This window comes from Branchiostoma floridae, chromosome 19 (genome assembly GCF_000003815.2).
Source record: "Branchiostoma floridae strain S238N-H82 chromosome 19, Bfl_VNyyK, whole genome shotgun sequence".
NCBI classification, from domain to species: Eukaryota; Metazoa; Chordata; class Leptocardii; order Amphioxiformes; family Branchiostomatidae; genus Branchiostoma; species Branchiostoma floridae.
The window spans coordinates 13,637,220-13,658,902 of record NC_049997.1 but is presented as its reverse complement, the minus strand read 5'-3'; the positions used below and the strand labels follow the sequence as shown (position 1 = coordinate 13,658,902).

At 39.2% G+C, this 21,683-nt stretch overlaps 1 protein-coding gene across 5 annotated transcripts in view; it reads right to left on the bottom strand.

The window, feature by feature from the left end:
* LOC118406829 (serine/threonine-protein kinase 33-like) overlaps window positions 1-18,884 on the bottom strand; it is a 39,238-nt gene extending 20,354 nt beyond the window's left edge. For 4 of the 5 annotated variants that reach the window (XM_035807175.1, XM_035807178.1, XM_035807180.1 and 1 more), the window contains exon 1: window positions 5,300-5,482. In XM_035807175.1, the coding sequence (XP_035663068.1) occupies window positions 5,300-5,334 (35 nt within the window). In that variant the 5' untranslated portion in view covers window positions 5,335-5,482. Of the gene's footprint in view, window positions 1-5,299; window positions 5,483-18,673 lie in introns of those variants that run through there. The other variant, XM_035807177.1, reaches the window with a different exon arrangement.
* Window positions 18,885-21,683: the final 2,799 nt, after the last annotated feature.

Sequence of the window (21,683 nt, the reverse complement as noted above, 5' to 3'; positions counted from 1 at the left end):
ACCAACAAATTAAATTGGTTGTGTGGCCTGATATAAAGTGTTACCAAGTTATTGCATAATATAACCGCATACTGTAGTACTAGTCACCCCCTCCCTATGCAAAGTGAAAGCCTCTCCTACGTAATACGACGAGGAGTTATATTGTTATAACCTACAGGGTGACTGCCTTCTATGGCCCCTATCACTGTTACAACAAAAACTCTCCAGTCCCTCCCTGGCCAGTGTTGTGTGCCAACATAAACACTGTCGCATTTGAGGTGAATAATGGGAGGGGCTTGGTATCAAACAGGTGAAATCTCAGGTCCTTCAATAGGTGATTCATGTGACAATGCAACTGGAATAGAACAAGAAGGCTACTAAATATAACACAGAGTCATTCCTTAAGGTTTTACCTTTATGTGAAACTTCCAGAATTTAAGTACAAATTCTACATAACAATTCGTTATTATGACATCGTAGTGGCCATATTTGGGGCATTATACAACATTTAAGCACCAACGCATTACATTACTCATTGAAAACCATCATGGTTAATAACATTTTAAAATCCTGATTGAACTATATGATAGTATATTTTCTTAATTTTTTTCTGTCATTATTTCTTTCACAGGTAAACATTTAGCAAAACTGAAACATTTGATATACAATCTAACCCTGTTTCTGTTTGAATTTTTCGTCATTATCTCCTTGCATTGAGGTTTTGTTTTTTGGTGTGTCTGCTTGAAGGCTCTCCTGTGGGAGTGTCCATAGAAATTTGAATACAGTAGAGTGGCAGGAAGTGAAGGGGAAGATAGTATAAGTACAGACTGACAGGAAGTGGGGGTCAAATCTGAGGTCAAAATGGGACCTGTGGGCTGGTTTCCATGACAGGAAGTTAGGTCAAAGGTCCCAGAATGGTCCCAAAATAGACTAATTCTCATTTCCTGACGTACATTCTATGTTACATGCATGTCTCTTGCCTAATGAGTAAGTGGAAAATTTAGTCAGACAAAAATCATTCATGAATAGATCTAGACATGAAATTCACATTCAAAAGCTTGATTTTTTTTTTTAAATTTGACAGGGGTACGAGATCTTCTTTTTTGTTTCATTGATGAGTCACAGATACAGAGTGAAGACATATCTTTCCAATCTATCTACCTCCCAAAGTTATAGCATGCAGGTTGAGCACAAGCCTATAAGTTACAAGTCTTAGGGACCGTACGGCGTTTAGTGAGGGGGGAGGGCCGGTCGCCAGAGGGTCGGGTCAAAAAATTTTTGCATGGCCCTCCCCCCAGGAAAATTTTTTTTTGCTAGGCCCTCCCCCCAAGACAAAATATTTTTGCTTGGCCCTCCCCCCTCCTATCAACTTTGAAAAAAAATATTCAAGACGCCAATAAAACACTGCGCTCCCGCATTCGGAAATGTCCTTTGCGTCATACTTTTTCATGATTTTCATCGAGAAGCAGATCTCTCACCCCTAGTAAAAAAAGGAAAACAGAATGGCTCAAAATATCTGCTTAATAGAGGCATAAATATTTGCTTTGTAGAAGCTATTTCATTGTTTTGATATTAAAACAACACCTAAAAAGCATTTGTACCTGGATTTCTAGTAGATTTGCGCCACGAAGCGGCGCGCGCCCCGCTCCCTAAATTTACGTATTGCAAGCTCGCGGGCCTGAGCGGCTTGACGGAAACTATTTTCAATTTACATATATTTTGGACTTTTTCTTGGTTCTGTGGTGGTAATAACTAAAAATACGGTAAATCGGGGGAAAAATGAAAACCAAAACGACAGCACGATTCGACTTCCAAAACTGTAGTGGGGAGGGGGGCGCCGACGCGTGACGCTGATTTTCCCACGGCGGGGTAAGACCGGTCGCCGGCGGGCGTGAGACCGCAGACTTGCAGGAGATATTTTAGAAATGCCACGCTTTTTTTGCCACGATTTCCTGCATTGCTTTTTTATGGGAAAATTTGCTGGTTAGATGACATTTCTATGAAAGAAAAATACGAGGGTTTCAAGTTTTTGAGAACGACGTTCCGAACACCATGTTCGGCGCCAAAGGCACGAAGAATCGCAAGGTAGGTCCGGGAGAATTTTGAAATCTTGGCCCTCTTAAAAGCTATCTCCTTCAGTTTGAGGAGATATTTTGCTGACAAACAAAGCTAACTTTAATAGAATTTCAATTTAGAAATACAAAATTAAATCCCCCCCAAACACATTATCACGATGTCGGTCATCAAAGGCGCGAGGCCGGTCACGTCAAAAAGGATCCAGGGAAATTTGCAAATATTTACCCTCGAGCTCTGAAACGCCATTTCTTACATTTTGAGGGCAATAAGACAGGGGTACATTTTGCTGGCAGACTAATACAGAGTGTAATAACATTTCTGTACGTGAAGAAGGTTTTCGAGGGCGTCATGCATAAGCCCCGCCCCCTCCCTTTCGCATTTTCACTGTGTCCCGAGCGCCAACCTCGGGCGATCCCTTGCAGAGGTCCAGAAAAATTTTGAAATCTTGACCCTCTGAAACGCCGTTTCTTGGATTTTAAGGGACATATTTTGCTGGCAGACCAAGCTATTTTTTTTTTGCTTGGCCCTCCCCCCAAGTAAAAAAAATTTTGCTAGGCCCTCCCCCTGGCAAAATATTTTTTTGCTTGGCCCTCCCCCCCCTGGCGACCGGCCCTCCCCCCTCACTAAATGCCGTACGGTCCCTTACGTCAGCCATACTCATGTTACAGAGATCGAGGTCATTGACCCTTGCCACAGTTAGTAACTGTGTATAGTACATGTACTAGTGACCAGTTCTGCACAACGGCCACCAGGACCTACAGTATTTGTAGCCACTCTATGATGATCTTTCCTATTTCCTATTGAAATTCTGTCAGCACTATCAGTGGCAAGCTGTCTACTGTGACCAATTTTTTAAGTCTATTAGTTGAAGCGTCTCTACAGCCTGAAATGTTTGACGTCAATCCTGTTCGTACAAGAGGAAACCTGGACACAAGGACCACCTGGCCAATGTGACTTCTGTGACTTTGCCTTAGATTATCTTTCCCATTGACACAAGCAAATTCTTATGTTTTGACTGCATCACCAGGATTTCCTAAACACAACAAGAGAAGGATGACTACATGTCATCAACAATGAAAATGTCAAATTAAAGATAACATCAAATACTAGAGAGCAGTGGAATGGCCAAAGACCATGCTTCACCAAGTCGTGATAAGACTGAGCAAGGGACCAGTACCTGGCCTGTGCACTTACAGTTGTGTAGTAGGCAATAGACCGATCCTGACTGTCTATCACAATTATCAGTTCAGCCAATGACAGTTAATGGTTCGACCAATGAGAGAATTGCAGCAAATCTGCCAAATATTTCCTTTTTCATGTCATTTTGGATTTCTATACCTACATGTACCTTTTGATGAAGGCAGGGTTGGACAAGTCTACTAGCCCTATTGTCCTGGGCAAGTGAAAGTGCTGTTCGGGCAAGTGCATGACCTATCTGACTTGTCCGATCGGGCAAGATTTTTCCATTGAGTGACATTCTGATATACTTGTTACTTTTTACAGTCATGGCACAGGCAATTATAGTCAACATAGAAAATAGAGGCAATAGTATGAATTCCATTGCTAGAAATGAAAATCCACATAACAGAGACATTTGAATTTTGGGCAAGTGAAAAATTGATTCAGGCAAGTCAATTTTTCATGTGCTTGCCCGATAGGACAAGTGAATTTTAGAAAACTTGTCCAACCCTGGAAGGTATTACAATATTGGGCCATTCGCATTTAACATTTTTGGACACACACATATTATGATTTTCTTTTACTTAGAATGCTAGGGTGTTTAGAACGCTAACAGCATTTTAGACAATCTTAAGTACTACTGTCTTATCTCCAAGTCATCTACCATGAGTAAAGTAAAGATCCTACAACAGATAACACTTAATACAGGAACAGGAACTTTCTAAGTAAAGAGATTTGGTGACAAAATAAGTATAACATACCACTTGGTAGAAAAAGCAAAACAAAGGTTTTGGATCAACAAGTATTTTGGAAGACATCATTTCTTTCCCAACATTTAACACAAGGTTTTATCACTGGCATTCCTGGCTAGATGTCATGTCCTCGGGAAAGAATATCCTCACTCCATCCAGGTGTAAATGGGTACACCTGGCTTTGGTTGGGAAGGTAATAAAAAAGGCTGTGGAAGGAGAGGGATGAGCTCTGTGACTGTCTTACAATACACAACACACAGTGAACTTAAAACCCACTGTCCCAACAGCCTTAACAACGCTTCAGGCTACACAACATTTACCTACCTTTAAGTCCAGATCACAATCATTGCATGCTTACAAACTGAGTGACACTGTATTTTGGGGATGTGACATACAATATTCAGCTGTCTTGTTACCGATAAGGCTATCTTGGATCGATCCTTGTAGGTCTTTGCTTCTGTCACCACCTGCCTGAAAATCCTACCACATCAAAACTGTGCGACAGCCTACGACAAATATGACCGAACCATAAGCTACCATTTAAATGTCAGCTGCAACCTTTCCAAAGGTTAAGCACTAAATGATGAAGATGAAATGCAGGAAATAAATTAAAGAGAATCCAAGGAACAACTTAACCCTTGACCTTTTCCACTAGACTAAACATAAACCAGAGGAGAGCAGGCTAATGTGAGAGGTGGTTCCGCTGAGTTAGACCGTAAAATTAGAGAGAGAAGCACGAAATCGTTCCCCCTCCCCCACTGAGTTCCCAGTACTCTTCAAATCCAGACTGGTCTATTTATTGTTTGACTGTATGTGGTAATTATCACCTACACTAGTACTGGTTGGAGCCTCCATCCCAGACAGTGTAGCTATGGTCGTCAGGATATTTTGGGGAGTGCTGATTTGAAATTTTCAATATGGGCAAAGTTCTACGTAATACCAGGGGAGTTTGATACCACAAGCATACCATATACATGGCATGTAATAGGCATTTAAGAGCCTGGCCATCGAAAATTGAAAATCAGCGCATCCCTCAAAAATAAATGTCAGCTGCACCTATAGCTACATTTGTAGAAGGTCTGCAAAGGAGGCTTATTGGCTTGCAGTAATAGAGGAAACTGTGCAAGAGTGTAGTAGGTAAAACTAAAATTTCAGTAGTACGGTAAGATCTAGTCATCAACTATGATATGAGTCAGAGAAACTCAAGTGTCAAACACTTAAAATCCCTTTAACAGTCAGTAATAGGAGCACTATCTTTTTACAAGCTTTCTATCCAAACTTTGCATTCTTTTATAAAGCTGAAACAGAAATACCTGAAGCCTCCATAGTGTGAGTCCCAGCTAGGCATTGCAGGCAATGTGACCGGTCTGTTGTCGGTCAATGTCTCTAGTCAAAACATGCAAAATCTCACTAGGGCTGATTCAACTAACTGACTAAACCTAAACACTTTTCTTTCTTCACTCAGAAGCCATTTGTAAAAAGCTTCCTGACAATGCCCTGTGTTGAACAGGTGCAATTCAATTAAATTGCCCCCCATTTAATTTGGACCATACCACACCGGATAGTCAAACTCATAGCATAGTCTTGGATGAATGATTTTTTTTCCAATTCTGTACGAAATGGTCACAATGCTTTTGCAATGACTGGCATTTTAAGATTTTCAACTATTTACACAACATTACAGTGTTTACACAAAACATTTCACAAGTTTATTCAAATTGTTGAGAAAGCAATTGTCCAATTGTCCCTCTCCCTCTTAACATAATGGGCTAACCCATGAAGACTACTTGTCCAACAGACAACCTGGTCAGTCCATTTGGTCTCGGGGGACAGAACATTATTCTTGACACTTCACACTTTCAAAACATTTGTTAGCACCAAACACCAACAGCCTACTGCAAAAGTGCTGAACTGAGAAATTACTATCTAAAAAGTGTAGGAACAAGGCTTTGTCCATGTAATCAGCTGTTAATCCTTAATTAATCCCTTTTAATCAGAGCTGTATCAGTTTCTGACAACATGGTAATCTAATAAATGTCAACAAAAGAGACAGGTACAACAATTAGGTATACTTCAGTTCAAACAGAGTGGCTTAATCAAAAGACTTTTCTTTCCAATGTATTTTTGTGACACATAAGAATTCTGAATTGGGATGTACATGAAGTCACTTAATTCATGTACATCCGACTGTAGTAATTGTGGGTTTATTAACATGGTTACATCTCAGTTTCAAGCGTTTCGTATGTACTAATTATAGATCATTTCAATTGCAAACTTAAAACACTGTTCAAATCTCCTTTCCCCTCAAATTTTAAAGAAGCCAACCCCGAAAGCAAATAAATTTAATTTAAATCATTCAAACGTCCCTGCTCACATTGATCGCTTTAATTGATCATGACAGAAAGCTTGAAAAAACCTTTGGCAAGGTCGATTGTCCGAGTCACGTCCTAGCCTTCATTTTCATTAATGATAACTCCCATGGTTGTCAATGTCAGTCAGGTGTACTGTATTGTATAAATATCCCATCTCTTTTTCATTGACCTATACAGTATTACATATAAAGGAACACAGATCAATATCTGCACATCAATGTCATAAACATACCACACTTACCATAGAATTTGTTATATATCAGTTATAAACATTTTTTTCCTATAGACTATAGATTGAAGCAACATTTACGAAGATGATGTAATGTTGACTCGAAAACTATGTTTGCCAGAGACCAATTAGGACTGAGTGGTTTGAGTAGCAAAGTTGCGTGTCTGACCAAACAAAGGAACCTTAGAACGTGACCTACGACCCGTGACCTCCTCAATGTAGGTCACTCGACCTTGGCACAGTCACGTCCGAATGTCCAACGGGCTGTGGCGTAAGGGATTTTCTCACTTCTAAAGATATCTCGTAGACAAACACTGTGTAAGTTTCTCGCGTGATCCGTAAGAAGCCACTAAAACCGCGAAATCTGCGTGGCGAGCTCTCTTGAAAGAAAGTGGCACCACTGTATTAGTACAACAGAGGGGTGGGGGGTGCACAGGTGAAAGTCTAAGCCATTGTCGTAGGTGAGAATGTGTGTGTGACTTTTTCACAGGTGTGGGCAGGTATTCAGGACAAGAGGGCAGGTGGGGGTAGGACTTTTGGCAATGTCCCTTTTCAAGTGTTTCCCCGAGTTACCGTTGCCTACACTCTAAAGCACAAGTCACATATTGGCACACTTTTCTTAGCCTGAATACCCTGCGATTCGACATCCTTACTGGCTAAGAATAGCATCTTTTCTTCTTGGTACTCTTAGAAATGAACCAAAAAGGGCACTTGAACTTGTCCATGCACCCAATCTTGGCTATTAACATAATAATGCGGGGGTGGGGGGTGGCTGTAGATGCACCAAGGCAAATGGGCACATTATGTTCTTGATTGTATCAATATTATTCAATTATTTGCAGTACTACTATTAAGTTCTCTTTGTATTTCCTTGTGTTGTAGACCAATGGATGGTTCAGTCACTGTATTTTCCTTTGATTTATCAACAAAATGAAAGAAAAACAGATTTGATAAAAAAAGCTGAAAATTTAGTCCAGCAATGCAAAATGAAAGCAAGATTTGTGAATTTGTTTGTAGCAAGTTGGAAAAACAGCTATATTTCAAGATCGGGAGTCCTACAATCAAGGCCTGGCACGTGCCTTTTTTTGTGTCAAGTCCGCACTCCACTTTTGAATGACAGAAAGAGTAAAGAATAGCCTTCTCAAGGGCTGACCACTGTATGTCACAGACATTTCTTCAAAAGGACATCCGAAACATGCTAAATAGAGGACGGGTACTTTTGAAAACAGAGACCAATGCACAAAAATAGATCCTTCTTTCAGTTGTGAAGTGGCCAACTGAAAGTCACGGACATTTTCTGAAAAGGATATCGGAAACCGGTCCTCTTCGCTAATAAAGGGCTGATCCTTTGAAAATGGAGACCCCACAGTAAATAGACCAGAGTCCTACATGTAACTGGGCCGGTAGAGAGGTCGTTGTTCTATGCTGAGCTCAACAGTTTTCGTGTTTGCTTTATATGTAGGTCAAGGGGGGGTCAATACTCTGACCCAGCATTATACTTTTGAAGGTGGAGGTCGGGGAAGTGTTAAGAGAAACCCTCTTCTTTTTTCAAGAAAACTAAAAAAAAAAGAAGTGTGGTTGATTGGCTGACTCCAATAAAAGTATACAATAAACCTTGTCAAGGAAGACCACTCCGGGGACTGTTTAAATCTGGTCTATACGGATAGGTGGTCGCAATGGCCTGACAAGTCCTTAGTAGAGGTGGCCACTTCGACATCTTTTGTATCACAGTCTCTTCTATCTCATAATCATGAATCAAGATATCCGTGGCCGCAGAGTTCCAGTTTACAGCTTTTAATTTTATTCAGCCTGTTATAAAAGTTGTTAGAAGCAGCGATTGTTTGACCATGACAAAGACTTCCGTGGTTGATCCAAATAAAACTACAAAAGGACTGAAACATCACTATCTTGACGCCTTGTTTAAGTTTTACCTGTAACTATAATTATAATAATGGGTCAGTCTAGACTTGTGAAACACCCCCCGTGGCCACAAATTCTGCAAAACCCTCATTTTTCACCGCAGTTCCTTTTGTTATCAAGTGTAAAAGCTTGACTAAAAGTGGTTTTAAATCCCTCTTTTCTTAAACACAATGCAGCATTTCTTGAGTCTCAGAAGAAGCTTTTGTAACTGCACATTCCAAGTTTCTTGCTATACAGGAGGCCATAGTCTTCATGTTAATGGCATTACTGCCCGAGTCACAAAAGCTGAACTTGGCCCAATTTAATGATTAACTTTGCAGCCATTTTCTTTCGCTCAAGCCTGGCTGGAGTGGAAGTATAAATCTGTCAACAGAAAAGATCTTTTTTATTTTCCGTTGGCCAAAGTCCAAAGTCGTGCCTACAGAGGTTCCTTTTCTGGTCCTATACATATGTATCTGTGACTATTAACAGAATTTTCTGGTGTGCACTGTGAACTTATCTGGTCTCTATATAGACAGGATTCGTAACACTTGCGTCAATGGGAAAAATTACCACCAAAAAGTCGTTATATTGGACAGGTGGTTCTTTCGTAAAGTTGGTAAATTGTACATCATAAGGCAATAGTAATGAATACATCATTCGGATATATTCAAAAAAATTCCTAACAATTCAACCAAAATAAGACCAGTAATACTCGATTAAGAACTTAATTGACCTACCAAATCTTTGGAGGTATAAAGAGTTTAAAGCTATTCTACGGTTTCACACATGGTACAATTTAAACTGTTAAATTTACTAATAGAGACATTTTTGTTCAATGAGAAAATTCAAGCTCAAATTCAAAACTACATGTATAAGTATACCAAAAACATTCCGTTTATACTAGACAGTATGTGACTTTAGACCACAGACAGTCTACAGACTGGCATTTAAATATTGAACTTGCTGGACCATTTTCAAACAGTTTCCTGTCAAACTTTTGACACCAGTTTGCACTACACATGAATACACCTATTGTAAACTTTGGGCAGTTGAAGGTTTTCTACGCCCTTGTATGTAATGGGCTTTACATGTCAACTGTTTGCATGTATGTAGACTGGGAAAATGCACCAATAAAAAGGGAGTATACTGATGACAAACGACAATTTACGTCTGTGTAGCAAAACATCCAATATTTAATCAATAAATATTACTTTATTGATGACCTTGAATCTAATGCTTATGTCCTTGAAACCCTTCTGTCACAATTTGACCTGTCACATGCCCAAACTGGAATCAGAGGGAGGATATGGTTCAGAAAGATTTCCTGATTTTTTGTCATGTTAAAAACGCCAAGTCAAACATATACATTTGAACCCCACCCCAAAAGATAACAGCATACTGTACAGTACTTCATTTGTAACTAAGTTACAACCCCAACACTTACATAATGTATATATACAGTCACTTACATTTAGTTTAATTGTAATCATTCAATGTTACTTTATACACATGTAAAACAACATTTCAGCTTCTAGAACCTAGCAACAACAGGTTCTGTTGACAGGTTAAGTAGTAGATTTGCAACTTTTGTTAACAAATCAATTACCTGAGCAAATCTCTAAAAATTCTGGTATTACAAACTTAACGAAAATTGCATATCCATGATGATGTTCCATAGAATCATGATAGCAGTATTGTTTTATTAAAGGAAGAAGCATACTCATAATGCTTCATAGAATTATACTACATGATAATCACAAATATTTCAGCATAGAAATGTAGACAGACTATTTGCTCAGAAATTGTAAGCAATCAATTCTAATGTTCAAATTTGGCAATGTGAATTTTTCACAGCAGCTCATGCAAAGCGCATTTCAAATAATTCTATGGAAGCCAGCAAGATATAACTTAAGTAGAAGCCCATAGGATACCGTAAAATACAGACTGGTCTAGAACACCTGAGGTGTGTATGGAACGTTATTGTCCCCATACTACAATTACAGGAAACATACTCACCTGCAATTATCATTGACGATCCAAAAATGAGGAAAAACTTTCCAGCAGCAGAATGACTAAAAGTAAGACCTCCAGGTTCTTTTCACCAACGTTAGACAATACGGGACATTGAACTCATTGATCAGTGCCTACTTTGCATATACTTGAACGTACAGTTGTTCGGCGGACATTGTTATCCCTGTCGCTAACCATCCAATACCCAGTCTTGTCTAATTTACAGTTGCAGCATTTTGTCAACAGGACTTGACAGTTCATACAATACTTATTCTCAATTATTAAACTGACTATTTCGTTGGTGAATAACATCTTAGATTTACTCCTTAGGGAAATTAGGCAAAGAGCACGATAATTTGCTGACTTTTTGTAAGACGTAATTTTTGCAGGTGATTTAGTTCTTCCATTGTCGTTGGCATTTAGAAGGACGGAAGACTTAAAGCAATCCAAACGACAGTGAGAGAATGTCAAGGAGCTTACATAATGGTCACGTGTGTGGAAGTGTTTAATACGTGTCTCGACTGAGACAGACGGACTAATGTGATATTGTACAGGCAATGCTTTTATAACACACACAAATGCATGCACATTGTATGTCAAGGTGGTCTCACAATATTTCCTATAACATGCAATTTGGTTGGCAGGCCAAGAAGATAGTGACCTCTAAAATAGACTGGAACAGAATACATGTATCTAAACAAAGATAGATATAAACTTAAGTTGTAAAAATAATATAATTCAGCATTGTCTCCAGTTTATAGACAAAACTACATATTATTGCCTTTATGCTTCACTGACTGAGGGTGTTACCAAATACACCTTGTTATGTTTTATTACCATCCAAGAAAACAAAATGCAAAATGCGACAACAGTTGAGAAAATTTGCCGTCTGCTAACATAAGATTGTAACAATATCAATTCCAACGTCTGAATCCGTTATTCGAATTATCGACAGCAGCTCCCTCAGTGCACTTGCAGTGGGTTTGAATTATTCTATGGAGGCATGATAAAAGTAGAACCTCATGTTATAACCCAAGTTATCATCCATTCCGGAACAACCATATATTGAATATTATTTCAGCCCAGGTATGAAATTACTCAATCACTCACTATCCCGCTTATTGTCTGTTGCTCCCGTCAGGTGAGAGTCTTAGAAGTGCTTTTACATAGATGGGGAGGCTTTTATGATAAGTGTCAACTGAGACCAAGGAACATTGGAATCACAAATTCTCTATCATGTAGAACTAGATTCATTACAATCAGTATAAATCACACCACACCTGCACACAGTAGAATTCACCTTGTTTCGTAGTTACTCCTGGCAACGCTGTACACAGTGTCATGGTGAAATACACACACGCCAATAAACCTTTTTTCTTCTCCTTAATTTTTTATCATCGGCCGATTTACGAGGACTTAACTTCTAAAGCTGTAAGTGGTGGGTGTGGCAAACGATTGCCGGTCAAATTCCACAAGTACCAAGAACGAAATGAATGACACACCTGTTTTACGACTTTTTACAGCAGGATCTTAACCATTAGCTTGCTAAGGTAGCCATTTGGCATCAAAATTACAATTTGGTAGTGGGGAGATGGTTTAGAAGAAATCAACAGTCCCTCTCACTAGAAGCAGAAGTAGAATGATAATATGCAGGAGTACCACCCATTTAATTTGTTAACCCTCTTAGAGCTATGGCCAAAAACAAAGCACACTTCTAACAGGTTGTGTAATTCAAAAGGTTACAAGAGAGAGAAATAGACTACGATGTTCTAGAACTTTATATTAACTAAACTGTCACATTACTCCATGGGATGTATCAAGAGTAATTTCCTATGAGAGGAAAATGTACAAACGTATGCTTTTCAAGGTTAACACAGTTTATGGAAACGGCTACCGCACGTAAAATTGCGAGAAAATCTAATTATGTTGCACGAATAGCCACACAAAGCCATCTGAGAAGTGCCTGAAAAGAAATTTAACTTCATTTTCAAGCTGCCAAAGTCTTTTCTGCTCAACTTTTACGTAACATGTTAATGTGACACGTGAGAAGCTTGCTTCTTGTCTGAAACATGCAAAAACTTTTTTTTAAATTATCCAAGAAAAAAATTTCCTGAGCAAACAATTAACAAATTTCATGTGGCTACATTGTAAACTGTACATGCAACTTGATTTTAATCAACTGAACTATAATTCTTCCCTTTCTACTGCAAAAATGAATGAAATTACCCAGTACAAACAATAATAATTTTGTTAACGTTGTCAAAGCAACTTATGCAACCCACAAACATGCTATCCAGTCTATCCTCTGTTTTCCATTGCATTAATTCAAAAATACACAAGAAAGAAGCTCAAATTTATTTTTTGGTTCCAACAAACTTACAGTTACAGAATTTCAGGTTGTTCCTGATCTCACAAATTAGCTACAAAGTGGAAGTCGGTGGCAGAAGGTCAAAAATAATGAGTGCAGTTAAGGTCAAGGTCTTGAAGGTTACCTCACTAGGAACAGACACCTGCATGCAAAATTGATTGAATTATGTCCAAACCATGGGAAACCACACACCTGTGTGTATTGTAACTGTAACAATATTTGGAGAGATGGGGGAAGGGGGTTGTTTACTGCAGAAGTTGTTGACGAGGAGTCTAGTTGCTTGGTTACGTTTATGTGCGAGAGAGAAACTAATATCTGGTCCGTGAAGAGGTCCGATAAGCGACAATGTTTATCCTGTTCTGCTCGAGTACACGAACACACACGCAGCGCTACCAACAAATATCCCACCACCGACAAGAAGATATAGCTGTTTATTTTCATCTTCACTTCAATTTGGAAATGCACGGTAGTTAACAGGCCTCTGATTGCTTTGTTTGACTCCTTAAGTGCGTGCTTTTTTAAAAACGGGGAGCAAAGATCGCTGAGCACGGGCTGAAATTGACAGAAAAGCTCTTTCCAACCAAGGAGCGGACAATAGGCGGTGGTGTGATCGACCGCCGCTTGAGGGGGGCAGATACCAGCGTATCCATGTTTCCATTAAACAAAGCGTACACAGGATCGTTTACCGAGCTCTATTCCCGTGCCAAGGTACACGCGATGCATTCACGACCCTCACGGCCGCCTCTTTACCAAGCGTGCGTAATGCCCACAAATTTTCCGCTCTGTCAAAACCTCAAACATTGCTAAAACTGCGTACGCTAAGCCCTGTTATCTAAAATGTGTACAAACGTTGCGTTGGCTAACACGCTGATAACGACTAAAACGCGTACCTACATCACATCTGTAAACCGTCCGACATACGATACTGTAACCTTAGTATTGAATTCAATTGACTGAGTCCACCCTTTCTTTTTACTTCTGGAAACTAAGACTACAGCCACTTATTCACAAACCTCAAGCCATAAACCTTAGTCAAATAAATCCCAACTCCTGACCGGTCAAATTCCATTTCATAATCCATCCGACCGAAATTGTTTATGGAATGTCTGTAACAGAAGTAGGCTAGGTTTTGTGAAGGAATATGTTAAGAAAAATACAGTTGGAAAGTTTTTCTTTAAGCGACAATGGATTAACGTGTGTTGGTACAACAGGTTTATGTAAATGGCTTTAGGTGGGACAGTTAATTGATTTCATTATCAATGCAAATCTTCTAAATCCATACTTGTTACAACAAAGTTTATTTGGAAAACTCATACACACACTGAAATTCATAATTTTGAATCAGAACCCCTGATATAATCAGATCACAATAAAACACCAAGAATGGACCATATTGCAATAACTTATCACAATAAGTGTACTACCATCAAAAATCACATATACCACAGAAGAAGTTCTAGCAAGTCAGTCTTGTCCATTCGCAAACGAAAACCATAAATTAAGTTTGTGAGTTTCTAGACTAAAATTCATTCTAAAATTCTACAGAAAAACGTTATCTGTAACATTATGCAACAAATGGTTGACATGTTATAAATAATATCCAATTTTCATGTTCCGGAATGTTATGTGCTTTCACTGCTTACAATTGTCTATCCTCTGAGTCTGAAAATAATTTGTGTCTAAAGTTGTGACGAGTCTACATCAAAAGCTTGATAGAAATGGTATGGTATAACTTTAAGTGCTATTGGGATGAATTTATTGAGTCTATTATATTAAGAATTTGAAGTTATAAAATAAGTGTCAAGGTCGCAGTCATGTTGACAGCAGAGGGGATTATGGGAAAACTGTCAATAACTTTAATGTTCAAGGACAAGGTTGACTAAAGTTGTTTATTGTATATGCAAACTGCAAAGGCTTCTGTTTTGTAAACAACGGTCAAACGTGCCTGACATTCCCTAAATAGAAGTGACATTTTCCGATAAACAACACAAACACTAACTTGAAGGCACGCTTTTGTGGAATTCTTTTTTATTGCTATTTTGTTTTTGTTCTGTGTTTGTTTAGAAGTGCACATAATATTGCAGATTCCGATCAGAGTCTCTGTTATTGGTGATTTTGCCATATTGCAGTGCCTACCCACCCTAACATACAAATCATATTTGGACAGGTAACTATGGAATCACTCACCTCACCTCACCTCTCATGAAAAAGGAAAAAAGATATGTACATGAACGAACTATAGATTGTCTAATATCATAACTGTACATAATTGCTTGAATCTATGTTTTCACCTTGTCAATATGATATTTGGTAATTCCAACAGTTTGGCGAGTGTTATGAAGTTTGAATGTAACACGAGCCTTTCATCCAGTTATAATACACAGGTGGGGGTCTAATTTTGGATTACTGTTCAAGTGCTTCACAATTCAATTACAACAATGAACAAACGTATCTGAGTGATATCATTCGTCCATTTGAGGGGGGGGCACCAAAATTTAATTATATTAAATCATTAATAATCACCATAATATGAAGAATTTTGAAAAAATGGCTTTGTACTTTGATACTAAACTTAAAGATGTACTATTGATAGGAAACAGAAGAGGGAGTCAAATTATAGTCAAAATATGTACACCCCCTTTGCAAAGTTGTGAGTGGTATAACCCTAAGTGTTGTCTGTACAATGTGCTGTAATCATAATATGCAATCTGGAGTGACCTTGCAAAATGTAATCATTCAAAAAATCACCTTCCCATATTTGTGTGAACAACTTAATTTTCCAGCACAAAAGGTTGGGTGTAGCCTCTCCGGTTATGTGAGACAGCTTGACAGAGGAGCACTGATTGAGTTTTCCACACACTAAATAATGGGAATGACTCCCGTAGGATTTCAAGTAATGGAAAAATCACTTTGCAAAAGAGCTATCATCACATGGGTGGTCAGAGACAAAACTGGAGGTTATCATTGTCACATGATTGTAAAATTCACTTACTTTTGCATTGGTTTTAGTTTGCGGGGGAGGGGAAAAGGAGCTTTCTGCAGTGCTTTGAATTTGCGACTAAAAAAATTCTATATTCAGTGAAAAGGAGCACCTAGATTCAGTTTGGGACATCCTCTTGAAAGTGAGGCAATGCTGGAGGTCCCGTGTTTGTGCTTACAGAGACCCATACCACATTACAGAAACCAACATACTTATCAAAAAGGGAGGAGGTCTATCAAGGCGTGAGTGGACCTAGCCTTACAGTCCGGTGTGTGTGCATTTTACCTGTGTGTGCATTTTACTGGGAATACGAAAGAAAGAAAGATATGCTTGAGTCATTTGGACACGCTAGACACCCTTAAACTGAGGAGCAGACCCTCTGACAAGCATGAAATTCTGATTGTCCAGGGATGCCACTAGGTCATTTGTGGTCACAGTCTTGTACTGGGACCTCTCTGACAGTAATTTTGCCCCTCAGGATACCCAAGAATGCACCATTTCAACTTAGAATTACGGAAAACTCTGCACTATGGAAGGTAGATGCCCCAGACCCCCCTACAATATCACTTACTGGCGTTACCGCGACTCACCAAGAAATTTGGTGACCCTATAATAAAATCCTAACTGCTTGAAACTGTGGGTACATTTGGAGCTCTGGCCTCTCATAAGGAATGACTTAACCACGTGCACTGCATCCGTCTCCATTCATCCATCCCACGAACGCAATAAAACTTTAATAAGGGACCAGAACACGAGAATACATCATGCTCACTACACACAATAGAGCCAGATTATATTATCTATAGGTGACTGAAGACCTATAATGTTTTACTCCTCTAGAGACTGATTCATAATAGTCAATCCTGAAGGTTTGGTATGTAGACAACCACATATTTTCATCATATACTATAAATCTGTTCACTTTTGCAGTGGTTATATTTTGCGGTAGGAGGAAAAATTAGATTTTGCAGTGTTCTTAAATGCGATTGAAACAATTCTGTAACTTATAGTAGCAGTGCCAGAAAAAAGCAGATTTACAATGTCATGAATTGATGATGTGAAGGTCATTACAACAATAAAACCACCACAAACATTTTAAAATTAACAGTAGTTATCCTGAAGGCTTGTTTTGTAGAAAACTAGCTGACGTTCCACTACCGTGATATGAAAAAAATCTGTCAATTATGCGTAACACTGAATTCTGCTACATAGTATTAAAGTGGCATATTATACAACAAATTTACCATCAACATTTGACGTTGAATTAAAATGGACTGGCTATATGGTCAATGGTGAGCTTGCTACACCTCATGGAAAAGGGCATGCAATTCTTCATCTATGTACCGCAAGAGAGAGAGTTATTGAAAACAGACCCGTTACTGTAACAACGGAAAAAAGAACAGTTTGAACAGGTGTCTTTGCACTTTCTCGGCAATATAATGTGAATTGTTTTGTGCTTAGAGAGAAAAGGTTTCTCTCGAGTGGTGGTCTGAGGAGAAACAAAGGATACAATTAATAATACTTTTAAAATAAAAATGCACGCAACAGAGCCTGTTGCCCCCCTCCCCACAAATTCAAACACTCTTACACAATACACCTGTCACCTGCATCAATGTACTGTAAACTGTATTTTTTTTGCAGAGGTTTTAAGGGGGTTTTGGGGTGCTCTAAATTTGGTAAGTTCGCAGCATTCTAATTTTGCGGTGTTCTACATTATGTGGGGAGGGAAGAAAAACTTCAAGTATGCATATCTTTATAAAATACAAACTGCAATATTGGATATACAAGTGTGATTGAAAAAAAGCATTCTATAATCAATATTGTGATTTGGTAGGGTGTGACAACTATGAAAACACTGTTACGAATGATAGATCTGTGACATTAAAAAACGTTAAAAAAGCTAAGATGAAAAAAGTGAAATGTAACATTCTACGTGTGCCTTGCTGTCCTATATTACATACAACGTAATTCTAAATTTGAGATCAACCATAAACATTACAATTGCATACGAAAAAAGAAAGGAAAAGAGTAGAATAGAGTAGATTCTTCTTTTTTTTTCAATAACTCTTCACTGCCTAGCATATTGCAACATGTACAGTATGTGACACTTACCAAAATGAAGTTCAGAAAAGTCATATCAAATACCTAGTGTTATTCTATCCAGTTGTAAAACTACATTCTTGTGTAATACAACTAGAATTTCTAGAAAGGCACTGGCAACTCATTTACGTTATCCAAACCTACTAATTATAATGATAAAATCTCCCCTGATTGTCCTACTGTAGACTATGCTATTTATCACGACCCTGCAATGTTTTCCTAATCTTCACAGCCTAGTTCCTCTGAATTGACACATTTGCAACTGTTACAATGTGTCAACAATTTGTCAACCCAAGGAGCTTGGTCAACCACATTCTAGAACCTCACATTTGAACCAAAACACGTCCAAATCCACAAATATCTCTTCAGGAGTGAAGAATGATAAATCAAAAGCCGTGAAACTGTACGTTGCATCTGAAACACCTGCCGAAAGACTAAAGGTAGAATACAAACCTTACCGGACCACCTGTAGCAAAGAATCATGTAAATTTCACCAACAACCAGTCGCCATGGCAACTAACAAGCGTTCGGGGAAGCCATAGGTTTCCCAAACACCCCCTACACGTGTGAGGAGGGTTCTCGAAGCGTTAGACTAAAGGAGAGTCTCCTAAGTGGCTGGTATTTCTCAAGATCGCGAGGGCAAGGAGTCTTGCTACAAGACTGTCAAACTGGGATAGTGCAAGACGATCTGCACGTTTCTAGGAGCAACCGTATGGCGTCACCCACCTTCTAAGTCGTGTTACAGTCGGATTCCGGCTACCAGCGTCCGTCCCAAGTCTTCTAGAAAACTCATAACTCGCTGAGGTGTGTCAGATCGTCGTTTCTGGGCATGTTTCTTGAAGGAGAGCTGCTAAAAGTTGTGGTTTGTGCTAAGACTTCTCCGATTTGGGTCGCCATCGGGAAACCGCCGTCTGCGCAGGTCTTCTGCGCACCTGGCTCCTTTTGTGAAACGCGGCTCGCTGATTGGCGGAATGTTTACGGACTAGTTCACTTTTCATAATAGGGGTGTTTGGTGCATTTGTAGCATTACTGTAAATCCCATGTAAATTTTACTGCTCCGATAATAGGATATGCTTTGTAACAGCAAAGAGATTAGGTACGTCAAGAAATGACATTTTCTGGTATCCTACAAAAGTCTTCCACAATGAGATCAATGTGTGCTTTTTATGTCTGGCCAAAACAGAAAAGTATACGCATTAAAAAATACAGTTGCATTTTGGACTGTTACAGTAGGGAATGCGTCTTTAGCTAATATTAGAAAAGTGTGTTCCGCATTTACTATCTAGCATACTGCAGCTGTATAAGCAGTAGTGAATAGAAGTTTAAGATACGTTTAGATGTGTTTAAATGTACGTATCTTGACAACTTGTTGAAGAAGTCTGTGATAAAACTTTTGAATCAGTGACTTTTTTTCTTATCCTTTGTAAAAAAAATACGTATGGTATGGAAACTACCTAATTAATTCAAAACGAAATCAAACGAAATCAAAACGACTTTTTCACAAAGGATTGCCATGGGAGCACGACACAACACCAGAAAACCGTTTTGTTTGTGATAAGCCATCTACATTTGGCAGGGATAACTTTTGAAACCCCTGTGTACCTAACATGTCCGTGTTGGTATCAGTGAAGATATGTAACATGTGCTGATTGGTCATGACATGGTTTCACCCACAAGAACAGGGGCCACGGAACTCACACTTAGAAACTCTAGGACAATCGGTTTACCAAAAGCCCGTACTAAGAGACTCAGCAAGTCCTTCCTCCATAGCGCCATCCGTCTATACAACAAGAAGGTTACACAGTAGTGCCATCAACACTTGTTGTTAGCTATTATCTGTACTGCTTCTAACTCGGTACCGTTTTCCAGTACGTTGATTTTAATCTATTATGTATGTTATGCACATGTTAACTGGAATCTACAAGTCGTTGTTTGTATGCAGCTATTGTTATTGTGTGTAATAAGGTCAAAATTCGGGTAAATGTGTGTTTGCCCGCGAGAACCTTAATAAATAAAACATTGAACATTGAACATTTAAGCCCCTAGCGTAACGTTGTTTCAACCATTCTGGTTGGTCATCTAACTTCATGTTTGTTCCCATAGTTTGTTACGATTTAGACTTTTGAGATTAAAGTAAAAACAGACATTCATGTATGGTAATATCAAAAACAAGACCAGTTGTTTTGCTTGTATTTCAAATTCTTCAGAAAAGTCGACCAGAGGAGCGAACTAGAGCAAGAAAGACATTATGGATACCAGGCTAGACAGCCCCGGCAATGTTATTACAAAGCCATACGGCCTAAATTCCACGTTTGGATGGATGTTGCCTAGGCCGATAGATATGTTAAGGCGTGCGTGTATGGTGAGGCACTACAATTTATAGACCGAAAATTGGAAACACCCATAAAAGCTTTCTCGTAGTTTTAGTTTCATTAGCGTTAAGAATTCATGAAGGTTTATCCGTCAAAGCGCTTCAAAATTACTCCCTGCAAACTTTGGATTCGTTTCTTATAAAGCAGTCCTACATATAACATTTACCCTCCTGTACCCCCCTCTAAGCAGATATTTGGAGAAAATCGCAACTGCTTCCGACTGTTCTATTTTTGCTCACTCAACGAACCCATCTGTGCACATCTATGGCTGGGGTTGTCATGTTTGAATCAATTCACCATTAGATTCACTCCAAACGCAGTTCACGGACAGAGTAGCCTAGGTGCCATGACTGCCATCCTATTTAGCTCTGGAACCCCCTTCAAAATATGAGGGTCTGCATGCCTTTTTCCGTTAAGCGTTACGAGCCATTTTAATTCACCGTTAATCGTTACCGACCCACTCTAATTCAACGTTAATCGTTATCGGTATATTCTTCGTGAAGCGTTATTGGTCGTTTTAATTCAACGTTAATCGTTATTTGTCATCCCGAATTCACCGTTAACCGTTACCAAGAAATTCTTCGTAACCCGTTATACTATACAAAGGAAGTCAAATGCCAGATAGAACCCCTGAAAATGCAGGAAATGGCGTTTCAAAGGGACCAGATTTCAAAATTTCTCCAAGCATCCCGGCCTTCGGCACTAAACATGGTAAAATATGTTGCGGAAGCTTCGCCCTCAAAACTTTATCACTCAATAAAAAGTCATACAGATTTCAGTGTCAAACATAGCTACGTTTCGGGCAAAAAGTTCTCCTAGAATGCAGAAAATAAGGTTTCTCCGGACCTCCATTGAAACGGCTTGCGCCTTTGGCGCTCATGACGACATGGCGAAAATATGTTAGGGGCGTGGGTTTTCGCACAAAATCAACCTTTCTCTCTAATAAAATGTCATTTAATTTAGCTTCGTCTTACGGCAAAATCTGTCCTTCAAAATGCAGTAAATGGCGTTTCAGACGGTCCAGATTTTAGAATTTTCCCGGAACTATATTGCAACGCCTCGTGCCTTCCGAGCTCGAATTGGTAAAAATATGTCGGGGCTCTGGGGGTGGAGGCCAAAGCTACGAGTATAATCATGTGTAATTTGATGAAAATGTCAAAATCAACCTAGCTTAGTCGGTCGGCAAAATGTGCCGAAAATGCAGGAAATAGCATTTAAGAGGGTCTTGATTTTAATTTTTTTCCGGGGGAAAATCCCCCCGGACCCCCCTGGAATGCGTCGCGCCTCCGGCGCTCCATGTGCTGAAACAATAGTTCAATCCACCTCCCGCCATAAGAACTTTGCTGCTGCCGTCTCTGTGGCGG